The 20,703-nt window shown below is 42.9% G+C and overlaps 1 protein-coding gene across 1 annotated transcript in view; it reads left to right on the top strand.

Moving 5' to 3' along the window:
* Positions 1-20,703, top strand: part of dntt (deoxynucleotidyltransferase, terminal) — a gene marked incomplete at both ends in the record, with an annotated part of 106,457 nt that overhangs the window by 45,580 nt on the left and 40,174 nt on the right. Inside the window, one exon of the mRNA XM_080739782.1 lies at positions 9,760-9,862. Coding sequence (XP_080595908.1) covers positions 9,760-9,862 — 103 coding nt within the window. The remainder of the gene's footprint in view (positions 1-9,759; positions 9,863-20,703) is intronic.

Below are 20,703 nucleotides of genomic sequence, written 5' to 3'. Positions count from 1 at the left end.
GCTGTCAAACAAGTCTATGAATCTACCTATGAAATCGATGAAAATCTGCTAAACAGTTTTATACAACATGTAGAGGGGGTCCCTGCTTCATCTGTCTCTCAGCTAAGGGGTCCTTGGCCTGAAAACATTGAAGACCCATGGTATACGTATTCTTCTGGGGAATCCCCTAAAAGCTTTTTTGGTGAAGCCAATCTCTGCATTAGGTAGTAGATAAAATGGGATTATTGAACGGCCTCCATCAACATCAACGTGGTCTCTTTATTCCTTGCCGTATGAGAGGGAGAGCGAGAGAGAGAAGCTGGTGTTCACGCAGCATGCATGTTGCAATTACATTAAGCAGTCGAAACTCATTGTCAACCGCAACGGCGCTACAGCACTCACGGTGAACACACTTAAAAAGCTACCTGCTGAGTGCAGGGTATTTGCTCACAGCCTGTGCCCTCCCTTTGTCACCATCTCTTTGTGCTTTTTCTTTGCGCCTGAGTAAGCATGGAGCGCGCCTCGCTCCGCGGTGCTGTAAAAACCCAGCTATAACCGCTGGCATGTGAGTTAAATAATTCAAAAGCAGTCTGGCGGGGAGGACATACACTTGCTTCTCAACGGGGTTGAATGACCTGCCACGCTTTGGCCCGTGGTCTTTAATAGGGCTTTGGCGGCACACTGTAAAATGCATCCAGGGGGCAAGCTCCACTTTTAGCCTCTGAACCCATTGTACTCTTTTGTCGTCGTGTTTTAAAAAATGAGGTTATCAGCTAATAGAATTTGTCTTGACAGACCCCGCTGCGATCATACATTTGGACTACAGTGCTGTAGTCAAATGGTTCTCAAAGTGGATTCCGTGGACTCTAGGTTCCTTTAGGGGGGTCTAATTTGACCCTTACAAGTCTGTAACTCTGACAGTGTTGACACTGTCAGAGTTAATGGGGAGCCTTTAAATGTCAAAGTTTGAGAACCACTGCTGTAGACGGCAGTGTGTTCAGTAGAACTGTATCACAGCCAGCGTTGGTTCATCAACCCTCCCAGGTGATGGCGCTCTTGAAAGAGCCAAAGGGTGCGGTGGAGATGGGGTTGGGGTTGGGGTTGGGGTTGGGGTGGGGGGGGGGGGGGGGGGGGGGGGGCTGGGATCCAACGTGTTTAATCCTCCAAAGGAGAAACGACAGCTGCAATGATATCTGATTATGTAAATAGCGTCTCCTTGAGGGGAAAATTTGGAGCGAGAGATGAGAAAAGTGATTAGGCCATCATGGATAGTTACCGTCAGGAACAACGGGGAGGACGTGGCTGAAGCTTTTACGGGCCGGGACAGGGGCGTCACAAGGGGGGGAAAATTGGGACAGAGTTACCGGTACCAAGTTGGAGGGGCCTTAATTATGTTATACTTTAGCTATTGAAAAATAGAAGATATACAAGCTCATAGCGCGGCACCGAGTACCGCGCTGCGAGCTTGTAGATCTGCTATTTTTGAAAAGTCGTGAAAATGTGTGCAAATCTTTGAATATATGCATTTCTTTTAAGCAAACATTTGTAACTCAAATTTTGCTTCTGGGGTGGTCCCTGGAACTAAATATTTTGAGATGGGGTCTGTGGCCAAATACATCATTTTGGGGGTCCTTCACATGAAAAGGTTTGAGCACCACTGGCATAGAAACATAGGTTTTTCAAAAAAACTTAGAAGGATTTGAAATATTCAAAGACTTGCAAAAATAGCAGATCTACGAGTGTGTAGATCTGCTATTTTTCAATAGTTAAAGCACAAAATAATGCGTAATAATGCGTTCTCAGTCTAAATGGCTTAAACCCTCTCCCCATGGGGGCCCCGCAGTGAATCTTTGTCCCAGGGCCCAGAATTTGGTGCGACACCACTGACGGGGCCCGGGAGCTCTGCCGCCTCTGACTGCCAACTACAAACCCAGGGAGACAAGCTGAACCATTTATCTGATATCCGCTGGTGCCTGTTTAAGGTGCTTCACATAAAAAACAATTTGTGGAGTGAAGCTTCAAACACTGTGACCTGTACGTTATACTGAAAGTCAGTAATACCTCCCCCCTACTCGCACACACAAACACGCGCACGCACACATCTCGTCTTTTTAAAGGGCAGGAGATTCTTCAGACACAATTTATACTCAGCAGGAGGCCACATTAGGCCTATTAGACAGAAATAGACGTGTGCTTCACTTACGACATCAAACGACGGCGCTAATAACTCGCTAATCTTCATCGTGTGACATGTTTGAAAATGCTCTTCCTCAACTCCTGTCAAAGCTCATTTTAATTACCTATAATTTCCAGCTAGGATTCAAATTTATGACTTGTTTTTCTCTACCTGATTAATTAAGTTAAACGATTGCTCGCCGATTCACGCTGGAAATGCTTCTCTGTGTAGCATAAGACATGCAATTCACAAGACACACATGAATGCCGCTCGGTAATTGCAAGTCTTCAACCACTTGAAAAGTGTGAAAAAAGGTGTTCAAAGGATTCGTTGACATTAGTGTCATTTGTGTTATTCAAAGTGAAAGACAGGGCGAAGACGCCGAAGAGTCCTCAAGCGAACGTGTGTACATGTGAGTGTGCGGGGTGTGATTAAAAATAGACTGTACGGTGTGAAAGGGTTCAGACATGTCAATGAAAGTGCTAGCTTTGGTTTCTATGTGATGTCAGCATGTCCCTGTTACGGGCCTTTAAATTACATCAGATCAACTCTAATCCCTAATCAAAGTGACACTGGTGAAGGGTGTCAAAAAACATCAGTGCTCTTTGAGTGTGTTCCCCTGATCATCTCTCATCTCAGCTACACAAGGAAGGCCATTGTCAGTGGATCTCTGAGATATACTGTATGTATGAGGCTTGTGTTGTGGCATCTTATTAGCTTTTATCTTTCAAACTATCTTAGAGGTTACTTGTGTTCTTGTCTGAAATCGGTGAAAAGAAGTTAGATAGTGAGAATGATATGACTTGATGATGCATTGCTGCTGGCTAAGCTGTTTTTTTCTACTGTGGCCATGTGTTTCTCTATTGCAAGTAGAGTTTGTTCCTTGGGAAATTTCAGCGACAGCCACACTTCCGACAACTGTATAATTCATTCATGTCGCCCCGTCGACTACACTAGCTTGTAAATATCCATGTATATTTAATATGGTCTGGTGGAAGCGTTTAATAATGTATAATTTTCCCTCACGCAATAGAGGTGTGCAACGTAAGTTCGGGTTTGATGCGATGTTGTTGTCTTGTGTTGCTGCTTCTAATTTAAAAGAAACACCGCTTTGCCAGTGTTCCCATACACTGCTTGTTAAAACCCTCCTTCAGAGTTTTCCTCAGAGTATTTGCACCGTAATCTTCCCCAGCACTAAGTCCCGCTGGGCAGGAACGGATGCCTAATGCTGAATAAAAACGGTGTGTTGAGAGGGTATACACCATTAGAGCCAGAGGGAGGAAAAAATCCCTCTTTGCTCGAGAGAAAGCACCTGACATGCTCATGTCATCTCTTTTTCCGCTGACTGTGGTTGATTTAGAGGAAGTATCTGCATAGACCAGACAGCCTGATGCTCTGGCTAAAATCAGTAAAAAGCAAAAAAAAAAAAAAAAAAGAAAAAAAAAATCTTTCTGAGGTGTAGGCTAATGCCACCTTGCCTAAGCCTCAAATTTGTTCAGGTAGCACAGTACCCACTGCGACCCTCCGACCTCTACTCCCTGCTTCATCACCTCCCATCCTCAGACTTGACACAAACATAATTGAAACTTGGTATTTTGAGAGCCGATTGGAGGATAAACTGAATTTATGCTAATGGTCTTTCCCCTCCCTTTGCTATTCACGGCACACATTTATGCTGTGCACTCCAGTGCGTTTTGCTAGCACAGCAGTGGCTATAGCGCTGTGTTTCACTTAACAACTGGCACCATATGAGCTGGGAGAAGTGGCATCTCTAGCGTTGCCAATTAAGAGCATTGGATGTTGTTGCGAGAAAGTAGCTCGTTCAGCAGAGATGGGGATCTGCGCGGTGCATTTTCAAAATAGCTCCGTCCAGCTGGCCGCCTCATTACAGAAGTATCTACTTCTGGCAGCGATGGTGAGAAGAAGGTCAACATCTGTCTCAAATGACAACAAGACAGAAGTACCTCAGACTGTGCAGTTGCCCACCCTGGAGAATCTGATTTCGGCAACCCAGCAACACGGCTCACGCCATCCCTTTAATGTTCTTCCCCTTTGTTTGCATCATTCATTGGGTGTAGAGGTTGGCAGAAAGCTAGGTAAGATGAAACACACAGCCTTTGTTGCATCTAGGCATCGCCTGGACCATTTGCTCTCATTTTGCTGTGTTGTTAACTCTGAGATGGCTTTCGGTGACTCGTGATTGTGCTTCAACAAAGTGTACGCAGTACGCACATGTGTCTGCACGTGTGCTGCAAATGCCTGTACGTTGCCTCCTGTATCTATATGTGTGTGTTTGTGTATATGTATTGAATGCATATGTGTGTGCGACAGTAATGATCAGTCTATCTCACCTCATCCCTGGGCAGATAGGAGGGGGAGGTTGACGTAGAGCCACTTCCGTTCCTCTGAGGTGCTGTCCAGCAACCTTTGTTCTTGACCCGATCACAGCCTGGCAGCACACGGCGTGTCCTTTGAGAGGTGACAACAGGCACATCCCCATCTCGCTCTGTCAGTGCAGCCTTGTTCTCACTATCATGTATGATCAAATATTCAGTGTCGTGTGTGCTTGTTTTAGAGAGGGCTTGCATGCAGCGAAGGCCATTATTTCATATCATTTCACATGATGCTGCTGTCTGAACCATCTTCTGTGGACAGATGGCTGGAGTCTGATTATTTCTGAAAGGTTGTTTGTCCTCCAAATCTGTGTTGTGATTGGATGAAATAGCAAGGTTTTTTTTTTTTGTACCCAGAGATTTTGAGTGTTTGGTCAATCGGCCTGTGATTATCTGTCTGGGCAGTGGGCACTTGCTTAAAATCCCAAATTACTCTGGGTAGGGGAGAACAGAAGGCGATTTCCCCGGAGGCAATTTCCAGCACTTTGCTAAGTCACATTTTATAACTGTTGTAAATCACACTTCAAAATAACATTGTTCATACATCAACATGATAAAATGGTATTTACACAAACATGAAATCGCTGTTTTTCTTTTTCTGGTGCCATGGGCTGTTTCTGCTCATTCAGTCCTGCATATGCAGTGTTGGAAATTATAATTATAAAACTAATAAAAGTCTGTGTGAGTCATTGACAACTATAGTGATAACAATAGGGTTTGTTTCCACATTATTGTGTTTTATCAAGCGTGAAGAACAGGCCTTTTTATTGCTAATCTGTAACATCAGAGACACCTTTGAATGTATAAAAGTGTTGTGTGACTACAAATACTGTTAAACTGAATCAGAAATTACCTAGAAAGTAGTCTCGCGTGGCCAGACTGTTGCCTCCGCGATTTGGCCAAATGCTCCCGGCATACAGTCTGGCAAACCGGAATAGAAATGATGAGTGCGAGATAGAGTGGATGTGACGCAACCGCTCCCTTGGTGCAGTAGCAATAACAAGTCCTACTGGAAGCGTTATGTCTCCTTTCTTTATTTTTTGGGGCATTATTTCGTCTTTCTCTGGTGTTGTTGGTGTTACTTCCATGTTGTTTTCAAAAGTTTTCTTAAACTATACACTCATAACAAGAATAGGCCGCTCGAATGACTTTGTCTGAGCTATTGTGTTTCTGTTATGTTTCCAATGGGACTACAGTTCAGTGCAGCACTGGCTACTTCCGATACTCGCCGTTCGGGAGCTGCCGTATAGCATTCGGAGATTGTGGAATAGTTGTCTGGCTACGCGAGACTACCTAGAAAGTAACAGATACCACAGACTAGTAGGTATGACCTAGTATTTAAACCCTATACTTCATAGTCCAGGGTCCCCTAGGGGTCTAGATACTTACCGGTAGATCTACAAGCTCACAATGCTATATTTTCATCAAATGATCATTTTAGCCAAATATTCGCTTATTAGACATGCCTAGTATAGGGACGTGGTTAATGATGTCTTCTACCCCGGATTTTAACCTGGTTCACTGCACATGGGTGCTGAAATACCATTTAGCTAATAGTCTGCCTGCTTGCTCAGGGGATACATTTAATCTTGACCATCAGTTCAAAATTTGTGTCAGATCCCATGTGTGTAGGTGATACATGACCTTTGACAAAATCTAAATGTCTCAATATAAAAGCAGGGAGACTAAATACAACCACCCCAATTATAGTACGTTACACATTTACATTTTTATTCATTAAAAAAAAAGGTTACATGATGAATATACAATCTCTCTTATCGCAAGAGTGATTTACAGATTAAGGGGTGTACTTGATTCAGCCAGCTCTACCCAGATAAAAGCTTGATTAGGGTCTCCGAAGGTTTTTTATTTATTTAAATGCAATCCATTTCAGATTAATTATTGCCCTATTAAAATGCAAAAGTAATTTCTTTTTCTTTTTTTATGTGTATATGCACCCTCAATATTCCATTATAACACACAGTGACAATAATCAAAGTAGGTGTTTTTTTCTAGGTAAATTAAAGGTTCTTATCTGAGGACATAATGAGTTTCATACACAAAACATTGCTTAAATATTTCTTTGTAATTTTGTTCAGCCTACAAAAAAACAACATAGGATTTATGAAAATTAAGTCTGTCCTAAATTGGACGGGCGTCCATTTTCATGTTGATTTGAATAGTAAAGCACTGTTTTAACATCATAAAGGTATGCAAATAAGCTATGGTAAAAAGCTTTTCAAACACTGATATGGAAGTTTTATTGTTGTGTGAGGCTAAACAGTGTGAAAAATAAGTATGTAAATGCTAAAGTGTTTTTACTTATTTACACTAGAGTTGTGGGGTTAAGGTTAGATATCGTTGTTGTCGGGCAGAAACCTCATATCTCCATATTTCAACTTTTTATGTTTTTGCCTTAATTAATTCCCTACTTCTTCGTGCAAGAGTGCCGAACAAAAGTATAGCAGATCTCCAACCTCACAACGCTTCGCGATGTTTTGAGCTGTTTGAGATGTTTTGGGGATTTTTATGTTAAAAATGTATTCATAAAAAAAGGAACAGTTTCGTACATACAAGGTTTCCACCCGAACGTGACGATATGAAAAATCATCCATCCATACATCTCCAACCGCGTATCCGGAGTTGAGTTGCGGGGACAACAGTTCCAGCAGAGAGCTCCAGACACATTAGCCACTTCCTCCTGTGGAATCCTGAGGTGTTCCAAGTCCAGTGTGGAGATATAATCCCCTCATCTTATCCTTTGTCTGCCAGAGGGTCTCCTCTCAGTGTGCACCAAGGACCTCCCTATGGAGACGCTCAGGAGGCATCCGCTCTACATGCCCGAACAACCTTAGCTGGCTCCTTTCCAAGTGAAGGAGCAGTGGCTCAGGGTGTTTCACAGGTGACTGAACTTCTAACCGTATGAAATAAGAGGACAGCCACCCGTCTGAGAAAACTCATTTCATGAAAAAGCATGGCAAGAAAATTACTAAAGCTGTCCACACAGACAGCAGGAAGACACACAAGTGATAACATCAAATAGAAATGGCTTGACTTCAAATTAAACTCGTCCAGCCTGAGACTGCGGTTCGTTTTTGCTGTGTACTGTAGCATGAACTAAAGAGAAATGATACTTCTGCAGCCTGCTACTTAGCTGTGTTCTAGGTCAGCACATCTACTCAACAGTGTTTGCCGTGACTTTCATTGACTCAAATTAAAATCTAAAAATAAAGAAATGTATCATGCAGTTCATAGCTGGACCTGTCGCATTTAAAAAAGATTGATGCAATAATTGGCCAGACTGCACTTTTTATACATGTCCGGTGTTTATGTCGGGAGGGGACAGGATTTTATGTGAAGCTTCCTCACCAGAGGGCGCTGTTCTCATAGTGAGAAGATCTACTCACATAGTTTACAGAAACAGGGTTATATACATAACCTCTTGTTTTGACCAAAAACGCAACCTGGGAAAATAATCTGAGATAATGGATTTTTCTAAATCGGATAACACTGAGCCGGACGGAGTGAAACATTTTGGGATGCCGTAATTTCCAGTTGTATCCGGCTCCTAGTAACCTAGCACCATTCTTACGTTGGCGAGGTGAGTGACATCTCATTTAGCAAATGGTCCAGCTGGGTCAGCCGAGAAACAAACCTGGGACTCGCTGTCAGGCGTTTGAGTCCAATTGGTACAGTATGTGCCCTAACCGCTGTCACATCTCCCCACACGCCATTGATTAGTAGACTGCAATATGCTTACCACATTTTGCTTGGTACGGTCAATGTAAATGATTACAGTTACTGTACATTCAATTTTGTAATTTAATTATGCAACATTGCTGTTACTTCCTATGCCAGGCTAGTTCCCAACCCTTAAAGTACATATTTTATTTCAGTTACACATTCTAATAAAGTTGGCCCACATGCATGGGAGTCTTTACTGAGCTCCACAGTATAATATTATCCAACTTGATAATCACTTGATAATCACCTACTGCACTGTATCTGTAACACTCCCTGCCTGCAGTTATGCTGACAGTGAGGCTGCTTTTGTGTGAGCTCCATATGGAGCATAACTTTATTACACTGATCCAAGTAGAAAATGATGATTCTCATAAAAAGTTAACGCTCTGACAGCTGAAGCAACAAAAATGGGAGCCTTTAGACTTAACAACTTCGGAAAGATTGCTTGTTTTAATAATGAAAAAAGACCATGGTCAATGCTTTTATAGCCCTGTCTGCCATCTTCGCTGTACATCAGGGGCAGCCAGGCCAGGCGGCAGCCGCTCGTAACTGGTACAAATAAACCTAGCTTAGCCTTACCCTCCCCCTGACCCTTCTATTTTAAATATCTATATATTGTTTTTGCACAGTTTTTTATCTTTGTTTTTTCTGACGCTATCTACTGCATAGTACTGTGTTACTATCCATCTGTCCTTGAAAAAAAACACGAGGATGCAACTGGGACGTATCATCAGTGATGTAGCCTGGGGTCGACGGGTGTTTCGGGTCTCGCAACATCATACACCCTCGCCCAGGTGACCCAGCCAGGGTTGATCAAGTCCCGACTTACGTCCCAGTAGCTATCCACGATCAGTCCTATTAGGGAAAGACCAGGGTCACTCAATGTGCTGCACCGGAACTACTCTGCCAGGATTGGGGGCAGCGCCACTCTGGTGCATGGAGGCTCAATGGGTTGATTCCTGGCCGGGCTCCTCCTACGTCTCACCAGGTCCTCTCCTGCTCTCACCAGGTTCAGAACCTGTGCGTTGCACCAGACTCCCGATCCAAACATTCCATTCAGCTGCTGCAAATGGTTGGGCCGCAAGGGTTGGCCAGTGGTAGTGCTGCAAGCTCCACTTGGGCAAGGTGGTGCTGCAGGCTCCGCTTGCGGCTTGAATGGCCCTCCTAAAGGCCTCACCATGGATTTGTTGGGCTTCTTCCTCACGGAAGACACACGCTGGGGCACTAACCCAACGTGCTGTTTACATTCCGGCCGTCCTTCAATGTTATATGAGATACATAAAGGTTTCCTGTGTAAATAAGCCGAAAAGCTTACTAGGATCTCCCTTTAGTACCTTTTCCTATGCAAACTTCTAATAAAGTCTCCAATCAATCAATCAATCAATCAATCTGTTAAGCACTGGGACATTCCCTTTTCATTATTTGCCAGTGGTTATTTGGTGTTACTGTATGTCTCTCCATTTCTAGGGGGAAAGAGTTTGGTCACGACGTAGACTTCCTGCTGACCACTCCTGAGTTGGGGAAGGAGAATGGACTGCTAATCAATGTGATTGGCCGACTGAGACAACAAGTAAGTCAGATTAACCTCTCATACCTCTAAGTATGTACAGTATGTGGCATGTAGTCTGTAACATCATGAGAGTTCATTTAACTCATTTCATTTCCACTCTCAGACCCAGATTTATGTATGTGATGAAAGACAGAGCAACGTGTTTAATACAATTTGTGTTCTGCGTTAAATGAATCTGTCTGTCTATTTGTCTAATTACTCATTAAGCAATTGAGATAGCCTTCTAGTAGCATTTTTGTGTGTGAAGGAAATATCCTTTATCTATCAAAGAGTTCTTAGAATTGTGTAATTTGAAGAGTAAATCAAAACGGCAACAAAACGTCTTCATCCAAATTTGACTGATAACGTTCAGAATTATAAATGGCATACAAAACTCTGAGACAACTGTACACAGTTCTACCATCAATCAGCGTTTAGTAATAAAGGAAAGCCTTGGGATAGAGCCAGACCCAGTTTCCTATGCGTGGTAGTTTTGTGCATACTGTATGTGCATTGTGAGAAAAGCAATGTGTGGGAGTCTAAAGACTAGTGTGTAAAAGATATATACTGTACTATAAGTGTACATATAAGAGAGTGTCTGTTGCGTTGCACTGTAGCCTATATGGTGAGAGAAATCTATCGAGCCTAATGGCCCATGATGTGATTCATGTGTGGGTGATGTGCATGTGAGTGAAATGTGTGTGCATCTGAACAGGAGATTGTGTGTGCGTGCGTGCGTGCGTGTGAGCGTGCGTGCGTGCGTGTGTGCATATATAGAACTGTACAGTGTGTACAATATGTATGTGTCACTGTTTGTGTGTGTCTACTCTGTGATTTTGTTTAATTCAAATAATAACAAAATGGGTCTATGTTCTGATAATAATAGTTACTATAGAGTATTTGGTTCATATTTGGACTTCAGCCTTATCCCCTGTGAGGAGAAAAAAGCAGTTTCAGTTTTGGTGGAGGAGACAGGTTTTCCTCCAATCAGGATAGAGTGGGGACTTCCTCAAATCATGGTTGAGTACGCGCACCAAGGCCTGCCCCCACTTGATCATGATTGGAGGAAGGCCCTCGCCTGTCACCTACATGAAAACTGAAACTTAAATGAAATCACTCACCCTACCTTTAATGAATACATATTTGATTCCGTCCAATCCGTATAGAAGAGAATGATAATACAATATTATAACTTGTACAATTGGGGTGGTTGTATTTTGTCTCCCTGCTCCTCTATTGAGACATTTAGATTGTGTCAAAGGCCATGTCTCATCTAGACACAGGATCTGACACGTGCTCTGCTCGCGCAAGAATTGAGGCGTCAAATGTTAATGTGGTAGAGTAAAAGTATATACAGTAAAAGTGAAGGCTGTGATGAACATAAAAATATTATTTGTACAACATTTTGAATCTTCTTTTCTCAGTCATACAGTATATTCCCCAACCCCCTTTTAGAGCTGTTCAGTGATAAATGTCCTCGCAGTGTGTTCCAGCTGTCTCCCCTAGAAATCTTAACTATACATCATTTGTGTTTTACGATTGGGATGGGAATTTGTCAGCCCCAGTTTATTGTCCAAACCATGGGATCTCTTTTCTTCAAAGATAACAGAAACAGTCCCAGAATATTCTGCGGTTCCCATTCCCTATTGTGTTGTTAATACATAGGGGGAAACCTATTGCAGAGTTGTCGCTCTGGAGTATCTCTAACAACGCATTGCTCCAGTCAGAGACAACTTTCCCATTTCATCGTGGAATTCAACTATATGTTATTATCAACTACACTTATGTCTGATCAGTAGCCTATATCAGTGTGTTTTAAGTTCTGCTGGTGTGAGAGACTGCATCAGCCTCCTCCAGGATCAGAATAGGTGTGTGTTGTCTTCTCCTCGGTGGTCACAGAGGTACGGTGGATCCCAAGACAACATGCGTCCGTGGATCTCAATGTCGATCTCTTTTTCGCTGATCCTTCAAAGGATCCCTTTGTCAGGGTCCTCTCCATTTTCACAAGACCTTCACATTCACCAGATCTCTAGGCAATGTACTATCTTGCGCTTGCTCTGTGTAACTATGTATATTGTATATCAGCTATATAAATATAGCTGATATACAAGCTCACAGTGTGCTGCGACATGTGAGGGTGTAGATGATCTACTATTTATTTTCACAGACTGTGCCATTTTTGTGCAATGTTTGACTATTTTTGCCAAATGTTTGTCTATAATATCTCTATATCATGCTCATTATTGTCTCCGCCAGGCCGAAAGGCATGGCCAAGACTATGTTTTCTCCCGTTCGTCCGTCCGTCCGTCCGTCCGTCCGTCCGTCCGTCCATCCGTCCAAGTGTCCTTCCGTGTGCGTGCTTGTCCTTCTGTCTGTCTGTGGACAGCTAATCTCCGGCACCGTTGGCACGATGGGAGCGAAACTGTGCACTGTACAGATTTTGTCCAAAATCACACAGTATCTCTGTAACAAATCATTAAACGAAACAGGTCTTTCAGATTTGTCATATTCCATCCTGATTGGCTAAGATTGGCTTCCATAGTTTGCAATAGTGCTCCCTAGGCAGAGGAACTTCAAAACGTTCAAATCAGCATCATGGTGGCGCTATAACAGGCCTATTCATGTTTTTACTAATAACTCCACCGATCAGTGTAAAAAAAAATTATGCAAACTCCCTAGAGGCCAAGGAAAAACCTTTGCCCTGCATTTTTCAGATCTGCTTTTTATAGCGCCACCAGAAGGCCGACTCAGGGGAAACTGGACAACAGGGACATTTCTGCCTATTAGATCCCAGTACAGTAATTTTGGATCATTATAAGAAGGAAAATGAGCCCAGATGTTATTAAGGGCAGAGTTGTCCTTGTTCGCAACATGGAGCTCAGGACCAACTCAGGAATAAAAATTCAGTGATGCTGAATTTGATTATGAATTTGATTATACTTTTTGAGGGGACTCAATGCAGATAATTTATGAGATAGATAAATACAATTTGGGCAACAATTGCATATAAAAAATGCATTAGAATTAAGTCGCATTAGGAGTCACAAAACATTATTTAACATTACAGATGGCTTACAGAACATATTCATTCTGTTTTGTTTTGGGAAATGCGTTTAGAAACAGAATTGTGTTTAGTCAAATGTCTTTGTTTGACCACAATAAGGATAATGCTGAGGATTTTGCTGTGTAATGGCACTGAATTTGAGCTGTGACATAATGTTAATCTTACTGTACTGTATGTCTATATTAGGGAAGAGCCACTCCTGCTTCCCAGAAACCAGATTGTTTATTTACGGTAGCAACCCAGTGAGATACCTCATCAATCTACATGTCCATAGAGACTACAGTGACTATCGCTTTTATTCTCCATTGCACAACACTGTGGTACTATACAGTATAAATAAAAACCGAAATGGTTCCCAGGTAATCAAAGAAGATTTTATGGTTTGGAACAGATGGCACTACCATGATATAAAATTCATTTATATGTCAAACTTAAGACTCGCTTCATATACTTCCATGGATTTAGTTTGCCATTTAATGTCAATGGATCAACTCTGGCTGAACTGAAGTATGAAATCACACGTAAGATGTAAGATGCTCTCCCCCTTTATTCTGCTTTGGGGGAGAGCTGTTCATATTATCAAATACTTGGCTTGTCGTGGCCATATTGTGATATTGCGAGCTACTTTGCTTTTTAATGTCCAGCAGTATTCCTTTTTAAAGGGACCATTAACCACTTTAACACATTTTGGTCGTCATATAGCTGGAAAATAAATCTATACGCTCGACAAGTGTAGACTTGTAGATAATCTATTTTGGAAATATTTGGGACGTTTGTGTGGTTACGGGGACATGCTGGTGCCAAGAGCCAGTGATTTAAGGAAGCAAGGGACATGTCACATTTCTAATATTCTGAACCTTGACCATGAATACCCATTGTGGTCATGTTATTAAAACTGTGAGGGGGAAATAGCCCTGAGTCCTAGCAATTTCCAGGCGTTAACACAAAACAGATTGGGACAAAGTAAGTGAATGCATGAGAGGGAAAAGCACAATTTAGAAGTGGCTTACTTTCAGAAGTTTTAGCAGGGCTTTCAAGGACAATGGACAGCACCTTGAGACCCCTTAATGGAAAATAGATCCCTTGATGGAAAATGAAAGAAAAGGAGGAGAAAGAGTTGGGGTGAGAGGGTGAATGAGAGAGAGAAAGAAGTGATAAAGAAAGAGAAATGGAGTGTGTGAGAGAGAGATGGCTAAGTGAAAGGATAGAGTGAGGGAAAGATTGATTAAAGGTGTGTAGGTTGTGTGTGTGTGTATGAGAGAGAGCAAAGCAGAATGAAGAAAGGAGAGTGAGATAAATAAAAGATAAATCCTGGAGATGGATGATGTTTACAAATACTTATGATGACATAGACGATGATGATGATTCCATTTATTCATTCAGCTGCTATTCTCATAATGACACTAATTTGCCGCTCATTTCTTAATAATGTGACTAATATCACAGCACTCCAAAAAGACCTGTATTTAATTTAATTTACAGTGTGGTCATAATGTTAATATTCATGCTGCAATTAAAATGTAGGAGCCTCCTGTGCTATAATTCACTATGTGTTGTTCTGCCATAGTCTTTCTTTATTCCGAGCTATTGTGGTAGTCCTTATGTTATCAATCTGTCATCGCAGTCGGACACTTTCTGTAGACATAAAAGACAAGTTAATTTTAGTATTCAAAACCAATAAACATGCTGACATTTTTGTGTTGCTGGTAAAAGCCCCCGTACTTACTGTACACTGACAAAAGCACCTCTCATAGCAACTAAACAATATACGCAAGCGCATCTTCTTTGCTGGTGTAACGGCGGCGAAGAAGATGGTAGCTACGCGGTGGAAACCTCCTCATACGTTAACGTTTCGCCAGTGGGCCTTAACCTTTCTAGATATAGTATATTTAGAGCAGTCGATAGCAAGGTTACACGGAGCAAAAGAAGAAAACATTAATATGTGGTCGGACATTGCAGATAAGCTTAAGGCTATGATTCAAGAAATCACTATATAGTGGTAACAGCCTAGCACAGGCATGCACTATTGTACATTCCGTGTTGGTCCGGGGAAAGGGGGTGGGTGGGTTTTCTTTTCCTTTTCTTGTTTTACTATTGTTTGTGTTGTTTGTCTGTTAATTGCATTTTTCTTTTGATTATGGAAAATAAAAATATTTGATAACAAAAAAAAAAAAAAGCACCTCTCATACTGTACAGTACAGTGAAATGGTATGTACTAAACCATCGCTATTAAAAGTGAACTTAATGTCGCGACGCTGCGCGTTACCGTTATGAGCTTGTAGATCAGCAATTTTTATTACATTTTTTTTAAAGCAGGGGTCTTCAACAGGGGTTCCGGGACCCCAGGGGGGTCCTCAGAGTTACTACAGGGGGTCCTCCAAATCTTTGAGTGATAGAATGTTTTATTTTTTTCCTTTTTTAACCACTTGAACACTAGCGCCCATATTCTGAGAAAAAAAAATAGCAGATCTACAAGCTCACAACGCCTCGCGCTGCAAAAAGAGGTTTGGTGTAGAGGGGAAAAAAGAGCAGACTAAGTACAGAGTGAAAGGTCAAGTTTATTAAGTATTGACGGTTCAAGTGGTTACATATCTGATGATAACACAAATTGACATGAATCCAAAATACACTGATTGTGCTGTCAACCGATGAAACTATTTGGAATCTGGGGGTCCCTGCTTCGTCTCTTTCTCAACTAAGGGATCCTTGGCCTGAAAACGTTGAAGACCCCTGTTTTAAAGGGAAAAAAAGTGGTGGGAGGCTGGGAAAGAAGCGGAAAGTTGCGTTGTGTCCAGATGCTCCCTTTACACAGAGGAGGTGGGTGGCTGGGCAGGGGGGGGGGGGGCTTGGGGTGTAGTGGGGACGGAATGGGACCAGCCCGCAGGGAGAGGAGCACAAGAGACAGTGATTAAGTAGAGGTAGCAAAGGTTGACTCTAAGTCGCGTAACCTTGTCATCTGCAATTGAGCCCCCAGGGCCTGTTCGTGTCTTCACTCAGGCCTAATATCATGGCTTGCAACCCCCCCACCCCCCACCCCCCTTTACTCTCATCCCCACTCCTCTGTTAGCCTAAGGGGAGGTAAAAATACATCCATCTAGAAACGTCCTTGTAAAAACGGGTTCATCATTTTTTTCCCCCTCCCGCTGATTCGGAAAGCATAACTTGGGGGCAGAGGCAAGGTCAGGCACCCGCTTCTGTGGCAGACAGATGAGATTCAGCTTTGCCCTGGTAATGGCAACGGGGCGAGAGATTGAGGGGGCCACGTTTCACCCCCTTTCCATCTATCATCTCTGTCCCTGCGTACTGTATATATGCTGTTGCTCTGAAGATGGAGCACTGAATGAATTGCTACACGGCTGTAATGACGCTATTCAAGTTCAGCTTTATTGTCCCTGAGCTGGCATGGTCAAGAGATATGAGAGTTCGAGTTGAAATGAGGAAATTAGTACGAAAACGCTCAGCAGACTCTGGTTGTGTGATGTTACTTTGACTTGACATTGAAAGGACACACACCACACACACACACACACACACACACACACACACACACACACACACACACACACACACACACACACACACACACACACACACACACACTCCCACCCGGCCCCTTGCTTTAATTTCTGCAATCAGCCCGATTCAGGCTGGCAAAGCTCTGAATCAAAGTGAAAGAAGTGTTCAATCACGCTTTGCTAAAGCACGCTAATCTGAGACTTGAAGGCAGAGTTTTGAAGTCTTGGAGTCAGTGGGATTGCGACATCAGATCACATTGACTTGTGTCAGTGCATGCCAACATCATGCTTGTTGCACCGCGCGCAGATGGCCATTAAGTTGGTGGCAGCAGCCTTGTGTGCTGGTTCCACCGTCGCAAAAAGACCAAAGTTTGTAATCAAACGTACATAAACTACAAACAACAGCTAAGCTTTTAGATTGCATTTTTGAAATTAGCATTAACTAGCCTTTTTCTTATTGCCCACCACTGCTAGGCAAAGCTTTTGGAGAAAGATTATCTCACTGTTGTCCCCCTCCCTCTGTAATTCCCTCTGTAAACACTTCTGGAGGAATAAGCTTGGTCTCAGATGCTCACTGACATTATACCTACTGCGTGGTGGACGATTATAGAGCGCTATTGGGCTAAACAGCCCTCAGCGTTTCTGAGACGGGAACCTCACGACATCCTGTTCTTTAACAGGGGATTTGCCAGTGGATGTGTGTCAAAAAGAGCGATATATGGAGCTGGAGAGAGGGATGTGGAGAAAGATGATGCAGAGAGAGACAGAACAGTGTGACTGTATGTGTGCCTGCTTGAGTGTGTTTCTGTGTGTGTGTGCATGCGTGTACAGAACGGCCTGGAGGCCTCACCCAGTGAAGGGCATCCGCATTCAGACACTTAATGGTCTGTGCAACTGTCGCTATAACTCATTAATCCTTTTCTCTCAAGGCATCTGTGAGATTCAAGGCTAAAGGCAACAGGCAGACAGGAAGGGACAAAAATATCTGACAGTATAATAAGCGCCCCTCATTTAGGGCCTTACTTACAAGATGGACTGAAAAACATTCTCCCTGCCACTTGTCTCAAGTATGGTTCGGGGGGATTTTAATTTCAGATTAGTCAGTCTTTAAATCCCTTTCATGCTGTCATTCTGGCCTCATCGTCTAAGTTTGAGTCGTCTGTGCCTTTAGCTAAACCATTACTGAACGTAAAGGGGGACTTTAAGAACCCCCCCTTCCCGCCTACTCCATTAGAAGGTGAGTGGTTATCTGTAATTGTAGATAGAGAGTCTCCCATGGGTGGCACAGCAAAGGAGATGGTGGAGACATCAGAGATTTTAGCCTCGACGCCAACGACTAACCCGACAACCCCGGAAGATAATTGCAGGGGGGGGGGGGGGGAGTGAGGGCTGGGTGGAACCCGATCTTGTCCCCATGTGTCACTCAAGGCGGCTTCCTGTCAATTAATGACTTCTGTCTGAACTTCCTCTGTTAATGCCCTCTGGGTAGCGCTGTCCTCCATTCGTGGAGTGTAGCGGAGCACAATTGGATCATCCGACAGGGGCCGGGCCGGTTGGGTGCAGGCTATACCGGCCTTCCCTGTGACAAGTTGTTTAATGTTTCGCGATTAACCTCAGTCATTGGCTCGGCGGGGAGGACTGTTCGGTTGCCGCACTTCTTCTCCCAATTATAGCTCTTTAAGAAGAGAGAGGCAGATTTATGGCCACAGAGAGGAGTGCAGTAGCACAACAATTACATTGGCTGCTGGAATTAAATTGACAATTTGTAATGTTAATCGTCCCTTGCCCCCCTCCTGCATTGGGGTTAGGCATAATCAGCCGGGCCAAAGCCCAGAGGAAATCAATCCTTAGTTTCTCTCCGCTCTCTCTCTCTCTCTCTCTCTCTCTCCTTCCTTGTCTCTCTTTGTCCGTCTCTCTTCCATCATTTTATTTTTACCCTCTCTCTCCTCTCATCTTTTACTTTTTACACATCCTCTTATTCTCTTGCACTCTGCACTTTATCTCTTTCCTGCACCTCTCCTTTGCTCTGTCGCTTTTCCACACACATCTTTTGTTCTCAATCTCATCAGTGCCCCCCCCCCCTCTTCTTTTCTCTCTTGAACACAGTGATGTATTACTCGTCAGAGACTTCCATTAGCTAACAGACTAGAGCCCATTTACCAGGGAATGGGTTTTAGCCTCCTACTGTGGTCGAGCAGAGGGCTACCTCACGGTTTGCACTCTACACTCACCAGCAGAGGCGTCACAAGGGAAGGGGGGGGGGGAGTGGGACTGAGTTACTAGGGCCCAAGGTGGAGGGGCCTTCATTATTTTATACTTTAGCTATCGGTGCCGCGCTGTGAGCTTGTATATCTGCTATTTTTTCGTGAAAATGTGTGCAATATGTATTTTTAAGAGAAAGTTTGTAACTCAAATTTTGCTTCTGGGGGGGGGGGGTCCCTGGAACAAAATATTTTGAGATGGGGGTCTGTGGCCAAAGCCGCCAAATACATATCATTTTGGGGGTCCTTCACATGAAAAGTTTTGAGAACCACTGACATAGAGACATAGTTTTTTAGTTTTTTTAAGGATTCGAAATATTCAAAGACTTGCACACATTTTCACGATTTTTCAAAAATAGCAGATCTACAAGCTCGCAGCGCGGCACTCGGTGCCGCGCTGTGAGCTTGTATATCTGCTATTTTTCAATAGTTGAAGCACAAACACGAACATTCACGGGGGGCCCGCAATGAATCCTTGTACCCAGGGCCCAGAATTTGGTGCGGCACCCTTGCACTCACCAGCACACTCTCAGTCTACCGGGGCTGAAATTAGACTGATGACAAGTCAGAGCAGATGTTCACCCAGTGGCCCATCTCATCCCCATCACACGGATGACCTTTTTGGTAGCTCACATTGTACACAGTGAAAATCCCCAGTCTTAATTTAACTCTGAGAATGTACAGTGCAACTGCGCTACCCAGAGGTTGCTTTTGTACACTCTCAGAGTTAAAAATGCCTTTAAAGCAGTTCCCAAACTTTTTTTTTTATGTTCTCAAGACCCAAAAGAGAAATTAGACATTTGCCCGGGACCCAAGCTAGTGAAAATATTAGATCTACAAGCTCACAAAGCGTTGCTTCTTAACCTGTTAATAGTTCTCGGCCCGCCGGCGGGACTGTCAGCCTCATTTTGAGAAACATTCATGTGCACACAGGCGTGTGTTTCACCTACCACATACCTATTTAAAGCTACAAGTCTTGTGATTACAGAGCTGCAAACCATTCGTTTGTAGCAACGTTCAAAGTCCGACATACACAAACAAACAAATCGTCATAAAGTTGTAGCTTCTCACGTTCAAAGCTGGATTCTAGTCCACTAACATGACATGAATTAGTTTTTAATTCAAGAAAGATTTAGATTTTTTAGGAATGTTTTTTGAAAATGTTTTGATATAATTATAATTAAAAACAAAATGTAGGGATAAAGGGACCCAAAAGAATGTATCCACGACCCACAAATGGGCTCAGGCCCAGTGATTGGGAACCAGTGCTTTAAAGGATCATTTTAGTGATCTGGCATGTTTGAGCCCACTGAATATGACTCCAGTCTCCAGTATAAATAGAGTTCTTGAAATGGCCTTCAGATCATTTTCCCAAAGCATACCGAGGTTTGTTTGATTTTTGAGGAAGACATTGGATTCCATGTCTCGCTATGGTATAATAGTCAACTTGCAGAGGCCTGGCACTTTCTTGAGGTACTTAATCCAACACACAACATCATTATACAAAGTTACATTATTGCTGGCTACTTGAGTCAAGTCCAAAGTCATTTGAATTTCATTTGCAAATCAATCTTTTCCCCAGAGACATTTCATATCAATTTGTGCTTTAAAATGTTTTTATTTTATTTTATTATTTTACCATGCACAGTACGGATTCTTTTTTTTTTTAAACAAATGCAAAATCTAATAAAATCAATCAAAGGAAGATGGCCTATGTCAGGGGTCTTCAACAGGAGGTCCGGGACCCTTAGGGGGTCCTCAGAGTTACAACAGGCGGCCTCCAAATCTTTGTGTGATAGAACCTTTTTATCTCCTTTTCTATATCAACCACTTGAACCCTAGTGTCCATATTCTGAGAACTTTAGCCAAAAATAGCAGATCTACAAGCTCACAACGCCTCGCGTGAGCTTGTAGATCGGCTATTTTCAGCAAAGTGGTTTGGTGTAGAGGGGAAAAAATAGCAGACTAGGTGGGTCAAGTTTATTAAGTATTGACGGTTCAAGTGGTTACATATCTGGAAAC

Source organism: Nannobrachium achirus (genome assembly GCF_963921795.1).
Source record: "Nannobrachium achirus genome assembly, chromosome: 13".
NCBI lineage: Eukaryota > Metazoa > Chordata > Actinopteri > Myctophiformes > Myctophidae > Nannobrachium > Nannobrachium achirus.
Note: the sequence above shows the minus strand (reverse complement) of the source record. Positions and strands in the feature narration are given on the sequence as shown.